Source organism: Drosophila persimilis, unplaced genomic scaffold (genome assembly GCF_003286085.1).
Source record: "Drosophila persimilis strain 14011-0111.01,24,50 unplaced genomic scaffold, DperRS2 tig00000191-arrow-pilon, whole genome shotgun sequence".
Lineage (NCBI taxonomy): Eukaryota > Metazoa > Arthropoda > Insecta > Diptera > Drosophilidae > Drosophila > Drosophila persimilis.
In genome coordinates, this window is record NW_020825298.1 from 5593817 (window position 1) to 5606238 (window position 12422).

The 12422-nt window shown below is 37.9% G+C and overlaps 1 protein-coding gene across 7 annotated transcripts in view; it reads right to left on the minus strand.

Annotated features, from left to right (window-relative positions):
• Positions 1-12422, minus strand: part of LOC6589416 (TBC1 domain family member 24) — a 54654-nt gene that overhangs the window by 14160 nt on the left and 28072 nt on the right. For 3 of the 7 annotated variants that reach the window (XM_026988253.1, XM_026988258.1, XM_026988255.1), the window contains 2 exons: positions 464-666; positions 201-405 (listed from right to left, as the gene is read on the minus strand). In XM_026988253.1, the coding sequence (XP_026844054.1) occupies positions 201-405; positions 464-666 (408 nt within the window). Of the gene's footprint in view, positions 1-200; positions 406-463; positions 667-4297; positions 5034-12422 lie in introns of those variants that run through there. The other 4 variants (XM_026988257.1, XM_026988254.1, XM_026988252.1 and 1 more) reach the window with 3 other exon arrangements.

Genomic DNA, 12422 nt, shown 5'->3' on the forward strand with positions numbered 1-12422 from the left:
CGCAGGTTTGTCATCGGAGAGATGAATGGAAAATAAGGAGGACAAGGAATATAACTGTGCTCGAATCTCAATGCAAGATAGGAACATAATGATTCAAGTTTTATGTATACTATATATATATATCTGTAAAATCCTGGACACCGATTTCCTCTACTATTGCTCCCCAACTCCCAATTAATGATCGTTTTTCGATAACTTACCCGACATGAAATGCAAAAGTATCGATGTAATGGGATACAATACTGGACTGTAGGTAATATCGGGGCAATCATAGCCCAACACATTCACAATGCGATCGGCAACGGCACGGCCCGTGCTGGTCAGGTGATAGGGCAAACAGTGTGTGGCATCCACAAAGGCGGGCAGCATAATCGGCTTCTCCGACAGCTCTGTGGTGCCAAAGACCTTGGAGATGACAAAAATTATATACCATTCCTTATTTAGTTGGGGTTCGCTGATTTACCTGATGGACCATCTCCCAGTAGAACCCATCGAGCATTTGCTGCTTGGTCAGGTGCTGGCCGCATAGCATCGGCCATAGCTGGGCACGTATGGGCGAGTTGATCGGCCAGGAGTTCTCTCTGAGTATGTTCTTTACGTCACGCTTCTTGCCCTGCTGAAGCAGCTGTTGGATTTCCGTGTAGGAGCGCAGTGCCGGCTCCTTGCCTGTAAATATAGATCGATTGTACGAATGCGATTAGCAAGGGTTTGATTACGGATTAAATATAGTAACATTTCAATTGATTACACTACAAGCTAATTCCACTTAGGTTAGGTCATTACTCTACGCACTGAAGCACTGAAGATCAGGCCATGGTCCAAAGAAGTGTTTGAGGCTGCCGTTTCAGCTGCCACTTGAGGGCCATCTAATCATATGACATGATTGTTATTGTTATTTTTTATTTGTTTTAGGGGGGCTCTTGAGTGCACAGGAACCATTCTTTCACTATCATCAAAGTCGCAACCTGCACGCAGACCACTGCTCAAGATATAAATACTCGTATATTCGATTCGCACCGATAAGTAGTTAAATTTCGCCTGTAAGAGCGGCGTGTACGTAATGTTCGAAATTACTCATTCGACAAGTGGTCAAAATAAAATACTTGAGAAAATGCATCTGATAACTTTTGATACTGATATTGATAAAAAAACAAAACCAAAGAAAAAAAAAAAACCACCAAACAGAATACATGAAGTGCTCCACCAATTTGCGAGGGTTCACTGGAACTATAAATATTTTATGGTAATTTTGGTTTGAAGCAAAAAATTTCTTGGGAAATCGTTTATCAAAAAAGAGTTTATAGGTTTGTCTACCATCACCCATAGGAGTACACGTAAAAATCATAAAATAAGTTGAAATGTTGAGCATTTGATATTGATAGGGGGTTATTTTCATGGATCAAAGTACAACTTGTGAAATATTTCAAGCAAAAGGGAAAAGTATTTGGATAATTCAGGCAAATATCAAATATCAACTGAGAAATAATGGGTAATGGGTGGGTAAATCTAAAAATATATCACCGATGGAAAATAAATTAATTCTGGAATTACTATTTGCTACCGAATTTACTGATTATTTAATGATTATCGATAATCAAGCTTCGATTGGATTGGTATCGGATCCGTTTATCCTCTTTAAGGCTTACATATATTCTTATTAATTATTAATTAATATGTTAGAAATTAGAAACAATTAAATAAAAAGAGACGACTTATCGAATTATTAATCGATCAATTTCGAAATTTAAATATGTGACTCATTCGAGATACTTCCTTCAGCTTGCAGTCATAAATACTAAGTTATAGAAGAATTCATGTAATCGAATACCAAAGATCTATTCAAATGTAATTATCTGGCGTTCCTGACAGCCATTGTACCCTCTCTCGACACGATATAGCAACCATATGACAACCGTAGATCGATGTTTGGGGTTTGTTTCTCTATCGCTCTGGTCAGCTGGTCAACAGCCATAAGTAGGACAACAGTTCCCCCACAATTCCCCCGATTACCCTTGAACTACTACCCGTCCAATGCCACATTGAATCACATTCGGGGGGTGCGCTGTATCTGTATCTGTAGCTGTGGCTGTGCCTGTGCCTGTGGCTGGCTGGCTGCCATATTGATTAGCTATCTGGACGGGGTAATTGATTGCAGCGCGCGGACAACTCTCATTACAGCAAACGACAGACAGCTGATCGATTTTTGCATGACGTTCCCCTCGGTATACCCCTCTCTCTCTCTCCCTCTCTATCTGCTATCTAACACCTGGTGTTATCACTCGCTACTGATAAGCATGGCAAACGGTAAACGCAGCGCCGGCCAGCGCCATATCAATGTCAGTCATCAAAAAATCAGATACAAAGTTGGCAACCCTTTGATTTATTTACTCTTTCGGACTCTGTAGTTTTTGTTTTTTATAATGCAATTCTCGTTAAAAACTGTATAAAATATCATACAAAATCATTTAGGGTAAATGCATTTGCAAATGATAGAAGAACGAACGATAAGATAGAAGATAGGAAGGGGGATGGTGGATGTGGAGAGTGTTCATTGCTGTTTGAAATGCAATAACAATAAAAACTGGTATAATTGAATGAGCCATCCACTTATTCTTTCTCTCTCTAAGGTCCCCACAGCTTGTGTGGGTAATTAATCCCCTCCCATTTATACGGCATCCAATCCACAGCGATCCATTTGCATTTTCAAGCAACAAATATGGAAATACTGGAACTGGAGACTGGGGGGGACTACATGTACATATGTATGTGTTGTGTCTATCTTATACAACATTCCACTCACAACAGATGCGGTAATTTTCCTATCAACGCAGCAATCAACTTTATTTGTTTTGTGGCAAAAAGTAAAACAAAACCACACAAAATGCATTGGATGCATAATTGGATCTATTATGATGTTACACAGATCTAAATGGGTCTAATCGGTGTTTTTATTATTCACATATTGTAAATCCCAACAAAGTGCTGCAATCCCTAATCAGACATAAAATGTTTTGTCATTAAATTTAGCAATTACTGAAACAGATCCAATATGTATTAAATAGCTTTATTTCTTTCTCTTTTTTTGTTCAAACAAAATACTCGCGTATCATTCGTTGTTGTTGTTTTCCTTAATTTGGTTTGGTAAAGCATTTTACACAACCATTTGATTGATTTTAATTTTTTGTTTAAATGATTTTTTCTTCATTTTTTTACTGCTTTTATTTTACTGCTTTTATTTTACTGTTTATATTTCCTTGAATTTACGGCAGCGTTAATTTTTTCCATTTGTGTTAAACATATTAAAATTTTGGTTTGTTTTGTATACATTTTATGATTTTTTCTTCTGTTGATGGATTGGAAACAATGATCGGATCGGGATCGGGACTTGTGTAAAGAGATTTATGAATGTTTTACATACATCTGTAACCTTGGGATCCTTTTGTATTATTTTCATATGTAAAAATTCTGATCATAATAATTGATCTGTTCTCTTCTTTATTATCAAATTTTATAATGTTTTAACTTTTTCTATATATGTACATATGTATGTACCTTTGAATCTTTATTTTTACCACTTTTCCCCATTTTACTTTGCAATTCTCTCTCTGGCGTCATCTCGATCTTCCTAATTGTTATTTTGTTTAACTTTTCAGTTTCCGTTTAAACAATTCTCAGTATCACAGTGAATCATTGATACAAAATGCAAAATAAATAAAGCATTTTTTAGCGTTCATAATTAAATTAATATTGAAATATAACCTAATTAGCATTTACGTCTTTTATAAATGAATGGAAAATGTATTTTAAATTAATTCGAATTATTTATTTATTATTTCTAAAGGAATGTAATCAATATATTCGCTAAATGCAAATGACTTCATATTGTTCATTGTTCAACAAGTGAAATTATTTCAATTCCGTTCTTACAGACCCTTTTTTCCCTGCAGGAAATATATGTATTTATCTTACTACACGGATCATTAGATAGCTAATTGAAATCGAAATACATGAAAACTAGCCTCTGATTTTGGTTTATCGCTTGTTCCTCTAATTCCATATGATTTCTTCTGGTTCTAATTTAGCTAATTTCTGCGCATAATTAATGTCATTCCTCTGGATTCTGATTCTGTGCTAAATTTCCTTTCTAGGGATTACTTTAATTTCATTAAATTTTTGCACACCCGGTTCTAAATATTAACATAAATTTCCTGCTCTTTTGGCTACTTTTTAGTTTTAGTCTGGAGTTTTTATAGTCTGATCTCAACTCTCGGATGGATGATGTGTGGACTTTTATTACCTGGACTGAGCTGCCAGCACTGGCATTTGGTTGTGATATCATTCGAGCTGGCAGCTATGAAGAGCGGCAGCTCAAAGAACTTTTCGCACTCGGGATCGACGTAGACGCTGCTCCGACGGCTGCTGAACTGCTCCAAGTCTTTCAGGCCAAAGACTTTGCCAACCATCTTTTTTTGTTGTTGTAACGTTTTAATGTTTCTTTTCTGTTTCTGCTTCTGTTACTGTTTCCTTTCCGTTTGTGTTCCGTGTGTTTCTCGGTGTCTTTTCCGTTTCTGTTCTGTTTCTGTATTTCAGTTCTGTTCTGTTGTTCGATTTACAGTCTTGTTTTTTTGATCACTTGATTTTTTGGCATCGAGAACTTTTCGCGCACAACAACACCAGCAGCAACAACGACAACGACAGCGACCACCACATTTATGTAGATTTTGCCAGTCTCCTTCTCCTCAGCGTTCTCCTTCTTTTTCGTCTCTTCTCGACTGCCTTTTATTGTTTTAATTTATTGCGATCTGCAATTTGCTTTTGTCGTTGTCATTCGTCGTGCCAGAAGCAGCACTTGAATTTAATTTGCAACACATTTAAATTTTCAATTCACATTTTTTTCTTCTTATTGTTTGGGTATTTCAAAATTAATTTCAATATTTTTACACATTTATCGACTGTGGGGAGGGTTGAAAGATATCGTTAAAAAGCGAAAGGTGCGAGCGAGACAGTCGCGTCTCGTCCGGTCTCCCTCTGTTGCCCTTTGAGAAGCAACAACAAAAATATACGGGGGGTTAGGCCTACGTGCGGAGCGTTCGAATGCGTTCAATGTTCTCATGGGGCGGCCCGGCGGACAGGCCGGTTTCATGCTGCTTTCTGAATGAAACCAAAAAGCTTAAATGGGGTGGTGGAGAGAGCGAAAAAGAGAGCGCTAGTGCCTAGAGAGAGTGCAAGAAGGCGAGCGCGTAAAGCACATTGAGCATGGGAATGGGAGTGAGTGAGAGTGCAATAAAACGAGCGCGTAAATCAAAGCTTCACGCGCATCGTGTGGGCTTGGCAGAGAGTGAAAATGAGAGAGCGTCACTAGAGTGAGAGAGTGCATGCGGTGGGCTACACTGAAAGACAAGAAATAAAATAGGCTGCTGGCAGATTGATCGTTTTTATTACAGCTTTAAAAGTGATCCTATCTGTGGCGTTCCGATTAACATATTCTCAGGCCCAACCACATACCCCGATTCTTCATTGTTTTCTTAATATGTATGGTAAGTGTCCCAAAGAAATGCACGAGAAGGAATGTGGTATCGGGAGTATGTGAGTGTGTGTGAGTGCAAGCAAATAAGCTTTTTACATCAAAAAGAGCGCGCCCTGTGACAGATCACAACCTGGTGGCGCGTGCAAGTTTTGTGTGAGCTTTTTACTGTTTATTGGTCTCTCTCTCTCTCTCTCTGTCTCTCTGCTTTATTCTATTTTCTGCCTATTTTTATTGTTTTTGTTCTTCTTTTGCGAGTGTATTTTGTTTGTTTCGGATTCTCGGCAGCAGCGTAGCGCTTGTCGGCGCCATAGAGCAAACAGCTGTTTTCTGTTGTGCTTTTTCTGATCTGATCTTATCGGCTCTCTCTGCTTTTTTCTCTTCCCATCTCTGCTTTGCCACAGGACAGAGGAGAGAGGGGGTTACGGTTTACCCAAATCTTAGTGTAAATAATTTTATAAATAGCTTTTTGTGGGAAATGTCGTAAGCAAATGCCCCGCTTGGAAAATCCCAGGAAATATTTCTTTGCTGTAACCATTTTCGCTGGCATTCTTTTCGTATACGTAATGTGCGTCTAGCTCTGCGCTGCCATCTTATTTATGGGGGGAAAGTACACACAAAATTTATGAGCATTTTTCTTTGGGTTTGCTGTAAAAATTGTAAAAATATTTGTGCGCCATGGCATGGAAAATTTCTACATTCCTCAACAGCACACCCCTTCGACCGCCTCTGAAAGAAAATTTATGGGGAAACCTCAGTTGCGAGGAATTTTCCTTTTGAACAGGTGTTTGGGAGCCGAAGAGTTGCGTGTGAAAAGTGGGCTTTTTTGGGTGTATTTGGGGGTATGCCGGAAAGCAGACGAGACCCAAATTCAATTAGAATATTTTTTTTAAGATTCTAAAGGATTTCCTTGTGTATCTTTTCATTAGCAAAGTTGTAAAATGTATTGCTCATAAAGAAATAAATATCAATCATACAAAAATAATAATGTTCGAAGGTTTTCAAACGCCCAAAAAAATAAAAACTCAAATAAAAAAATACGAAATAAAAAAATACTAACTCTAAGATCTCAATGTACTCAAATTACTGTATAATCTGAATAAACTATAATCTAAAAACTTTTCATATTAAAATATTTACACAAAAAAGTAGTATTTTAATACAAAAATACCAAACAATAGAAAACGAAATAACAAAAAATATAAAAATCCCATGTGTAAATTATGTGTAAATTTTTAATATTTTGCATTGATCTAGAGACCTATAGACCTCGTTTTGCGGTTGGAGATGTGCGCATGAGGAAACCCAAAACTCAATTTACCGAACAACAATTTCCAAACAACCTCTCACGTGAGAAGCTTCCTTCCTGCCTGCCTGCCCCCCTCTATTCGATACATAGCATCATAGCCATCATCTCAAACGCATTTCAACACAATTTTCGTTTCGTTTGTTTATTTATTTATATTTTTTCCTACACTGTTGATCTGTTGATCTTTTTTTAGCGTATACGAAAATTGATTTTTCACATGTTTCGTCAGGCGAAATAAAATTAAGTCAAAGCTAACGCGATTCTTGGCCATTTTGTACGGAACAGAAATGTTGAACGCAGACCAACGCGTGCCCAATGTGCCGGTGGCGGTGCCGATGGCAGATGAAAAGCCATTTTCCCGTGGCAGGGGCAAAAGATTAATTAACCAAAATGTTTTGAAAGAAAGAAAACCCAAAAACAAAATAAGCCTGATGACAATTATCTTCGACTTGGCTATATCGGATTCTGTTTTATATTCTCCGTCTTTTTTTGGGAAGGGAAATTTATGAGAGAGTGGAGATTGCCAAGAATTCTGGCGACACTTAAGCGTTGCCCCATCAAACAAACACACCTCCGAAAGCTAATTTCAAAACTATATACATATATACATTAATGTATATGGCAATCTGCGTTCTGTGAGTCCCCTAATTGGTCAATCATAAGTGATGTATGAAGGTACAAGTCTGGGGAAATCAAGGAGCCCATAAAGATTCTACCAAAATACGCCATCATAGCACCTAATTGTACTCTAATTGGTATCAGTGAAGTGATCGTAAAACAATTATAGATAAAGATTTCCCTGGCCATATCTTTACGATCTAATGCTGACATCTTTGACTGGCTCAATAGCAGAATAATTCGAATGCATTTACATAAGAGTCCAGAAGATGTCAATTGATTCTTTGATTAATTTGAATAGTAATTGACGTAGTTTATTAATCAATTCGTGAGTTTCTTCTAATGCGATTGGCACGAATACCTTTAATAATCGTTAATTGTGGAATCTTGAACCTTTTGGATCCTATTATTAGATGATAAATTCCTACGAAGCGATTGGAAAACCAACGCAAAAGGCGCCGTAACGATTCTCAATAGAGATTTTGGCAAACAAATCTGTATATCTGTTTGGATTGTATGTAAAATAGAATCAAATTATTGTGACATGATCTAATGTGCAATTTTTAGTTGGCGGAAACAATAAAATTAAGCAGAATCGAAACGAATACGTATTGTACGTAGAAGGGGCAACACATTCTGGGCATGCAAATTGCAAATGCAATTTATTAGATTTTGTTCCCCCCTCTGACGGCATTTGTCACCGAATCGGGTGCCAACAATAGCAACAAAATGAAAAACAGGCTGTCTTCGGGGGTCGAACCTTTCAATACCCTGGCAGATCGATCGTTTCTGTGTTCCTGTGCATAGAAAATATAGATCAACGGATCTCACATGACGCTGATGTTATAAGAAAAGATTGCAAAGGAGAATGCCCAAGAATAGTACTAAATCAACATACATTGCGTGTGCATGACCAAACATATTGCTGCTCGATTAAAGACTGGGACTCGACTGGGACATTTTTGTAGTTATTATAATTTTATTGTTTACTAAAATTGAAAAATCCCTCCCGCCGCTTATATAGTCATCCGATTTAGATCAGAAATTTTCAGAGAAGCCAGTATCTGTGGAATCCTCCAGATAGCATCAATATTAAGGGACTAGTTTTTCATGGTATTCTAATATGATTCTGTTCACAATACTAGAATACCCCCCAATAGGGTACAACAATTGCCGACTGCAGCTAAATATAATTATTCCCCCAAGGGAACGGAAACCCACGAAACAAGCAACGTTCAACCGATTTTCCTTTTGGCAAACTGTGCGGATTAATGTTGTTATTGCCGAGTGTTTGTTTGTTGTCTCTTGTTTTGATTTCCAAATTGTAGACGTATTTTTCGGTTTAATTGCATCAAACGGCCACAGCAGGCGTCATTGGATGTACGGGTGTGGTGTCAAGGGATTTTCAGAAGAAACTGTTGGGATTTGTCTAGGGGGAAAGACCTTCGAAAGGTGTAGAGGAAGCGTACGGCATAATTTGGTACAATTATTTCATTAATTGGGAAACAAGATGAATCAGGAAAGGCAAAGAATATTCCTAGGAATCAGAAAGATGTCAAAGTTATTCTATTAGAGGCGATTAGGAATCGATTTGCACATCTATCGTCAGTACCTGATAACCCAAAGATATAACCTTTCCTGTGTTCCGTTATTAAAATTGGCCGTTTCGTGTTTAAAACAATATTATTACTTTTCAAGGAGTGTAATTTTATTTATAAAAGCTGTTCTCGAGACTTGCAAATTAATTCGTTTATCGTTGAGTAATTTTGTAAAACAAATTTGAATATTTATCCAATTTATTTTTATAAATTTTGATTTACTTCAGATACAGATACAGATACGATATGTGATACATACATAGGTAGTATTCACATCAATTTAGCTCTGGCTTGAGGCAGGCAACAGAGAACAGAGAACAGGGGAATGGTCAACGAGCCTGCTTGCCGCTGCTGCTGCTGCTTCTGCGGCTTTGGGGGCTGTCAGATTGTTCAGATTGTTTAGCGAGTGCTATAAATATCTTTGACCGATCGTGAGTTTCCTATTTGTCAATTAGCAGCGTATTCGCTTCATATTTTCGTTGTATTTTGGACTATATTACGAGGGACGAGGCACATGACAGGCGCGACCTTTTTGATCTTTTTTTACGAGTACGCCTATATCTCTCAGCTGCTTCGGAGTGGGAGTGCCTGTAGAGGGGCGGGAAACGTGGGTTGAATATTCGCAAATGAATATTAATTGAGATTCGATGGGGATCGTATAAAGTCCGCTTTAAGTGGGCGGTTGAGGGTGGATCTCTTTGGTTTTCCGATTTGCCACGGATTTGCCACGAGTGGGGAATATGGCATATGGGAAATTAATCAACTTATTGCCGTGTTAATTGCATTTATTAGATGCCTGATTGGCGCCTTTTTGAGCCTGGCACAGAATGTTGCTTTGTTTTTTGTTTGTGTTTATTTTTTTTAAGATTTTCATTTGAGATGATTTTTTGCAGTCGCCTGCATTTGGCATTCGTTGAACAAAAACCCGTTTCATCGGTCAGCTTCTGTTATTGCACTTAACTGAAGTCATTTCGGAATTATATATTCAATTGATTCGATTCTCTTTATATGGCTTCTCCCTCTCTCTGTCTCTCTACAACACGTTTCTTTTATTATGGGCATAATTTTGCATTCAATTATTGTTTAAAGCACACACAAAAAACCCCTCTTCAATTCATTCAGTTTCCATTGTTGCGGTTAATTTTGCTCTAGAAAAGTTTTATGAAGAAAATCGTCTTTAAACGACAGATGTTCCCCCCTGGAAAAGGTATGAACCCATATGGAGGCTAGAAACGCTGTAGTATCTGAAATTTAGAAGATATTGAGCTGATATTCAATATATTTGTTCACAATGCTCTTATCGAACAATATATGAAAAATCATCCTGATTGGATAAGTATTGAAAACAGTAAAATGTATTTGGTATATTTTGGTATTTTTCCAGAAAATGAACCAAAACTTGCAATGTATGTTCTGTGTATTTAGAAATCCTGTAAACTGGAAACTGTTTTTGGTATTTTTCCAGTAATATAAGAGTTTAGAGACCCATTTAGATCAATTTTTAATGCACAGCAAAGGCATAAGAGTATTTCTGTTAGAGGGCGACAGCACTTGAGACGCACACATGGCGTATGCGTAATCGAAAGCAACGCGCATTCATCAAGCATACGAGTACATATATTGTAGCAATGACTGACTGCTTGATTGACTGACTGACTGACTGACTGACCATTGAACGCAACGCACGAGACTATTTGCACACAACCAAAAACTGTGTATATAATCGTATACGTATATTTTTGTTGTTGTTTTTGCTTATCGTACTCGGTATTTTCTTGTTTATTTTAGAGTTTGGCAGCTAGGCGTGATAATTAACGAGCCGTGATTTAAAAGTCGATTCGCTTTTAATGTGCATTTCAGATTGCAGTTTTTGGAGGCTGCCCCATACACACACACACACACACTCGCACACTGGCACGCACAAGTTTACATACACTCGAACACACACACTGTGGATTGTATTTGTATAGGCACACGCACTATATAAACATTTAAGGTAATTACGTTGACACGCGACTTGTTTCGAAAACTATTCCGAATTTCAATTGATCCGCCTGTCTGTCGGTAGGTCTGTTTTCTCGCTTTTCCTTTTCCACCCTTTCCACTTTTATTTGTCGCCTTCTTTCTTTCTTTCGTGATTTGACAGTTGACAACTTTTTGGGCTTGGGGGCAGCACACGGCGGCTAGTGAGAGCGAGCAGTGCAGGAGTGCGACAGAAAGCGACCGCAACGCCCGAGGGTTGAACTGAGACTGTGACTGAGGCTGAGACTGAGGCAGAGGCAGAGGTTGAGCGAGCAAGCGATCATCGCCGTGTGTGTTCGTGAGGGGAGAGAGAGAAAAAACAGGTGAACGATGCAGCCGCGCGACACACTTTTCTGCGAGTGATGGATCTATCTGCAAAGCTCTTGCAAAAGCTCGCTAATTAAAAGCTCTCAACATGTTTCACCTGAAGTTTTTATTTGTTTCACTCTCCAAAAGTTCGTTCAACTTCGTTCGGGCTGGATATTTTCGGGGGCGCGTCTAACACGGGCTCTGAAACGTGGGGTGTGTTTTTTTTTTTTGGGAGTAAAAGGTAGATTTAGCCCTAGTTCAGGAGCTTGGTTTAGCACTAGTATACAAAGCTGTTTTATTAGGTTTAGAAGCTGTACAGTAGTCGATGAGTCAAAGATAGACTTTGAGTTGTTCTGGTATTGCTTCGTCCAAGCCCAAACAGCATGTAGATCTTTGTAGTTCGGAGATTAAAACCTTAAGTAGTTCATGGTTTGGTTATGGGTGCACTTTCTGCAAGTACTGTATGCATAACAGCTGCCGGAACTGATTTATAAATTCCCTGCAATTAGCCTTCTAGCGTAGGTGTGTGCAATGCAAATGCCATACATACTCAAATCAAACAAATCATTCGAGTCGTAAGCTATTTATTCAAATCGAAAATAATCATATTAATCGATTGATACTACGATTTTAATTGCTATTGAAATGAACCTCATACTCGTATCTACGTTTATTGTGTACTATAACTGACCTTTGCTTGTTTTTCTCTGTGAATTGTATCATCATAAGGTGATCTGTGACTCAGGAAATCAAATTGAATGCGACTAGCTATTGGAGGGAAAAGGAAATACGAAAATGAAGACCGTTTGATAATTATAACTTCTTGCGGAGCACTACTAGTTTTTTTTACATCAATATCATCAATATTATTAAGAATGATATTCTTTTTTCACTATTTGCCATCCATTTATTTACTCATATTGAGTAAATGCTTTCTGGTGATCCGCAATCATCTCTTATGGGTTCAAAATTAAAATTTACAATTTTTAATTTTTTACTCCAAAACGGTTCTCTAACAACTTATTCAAATTCTTAAAAATAT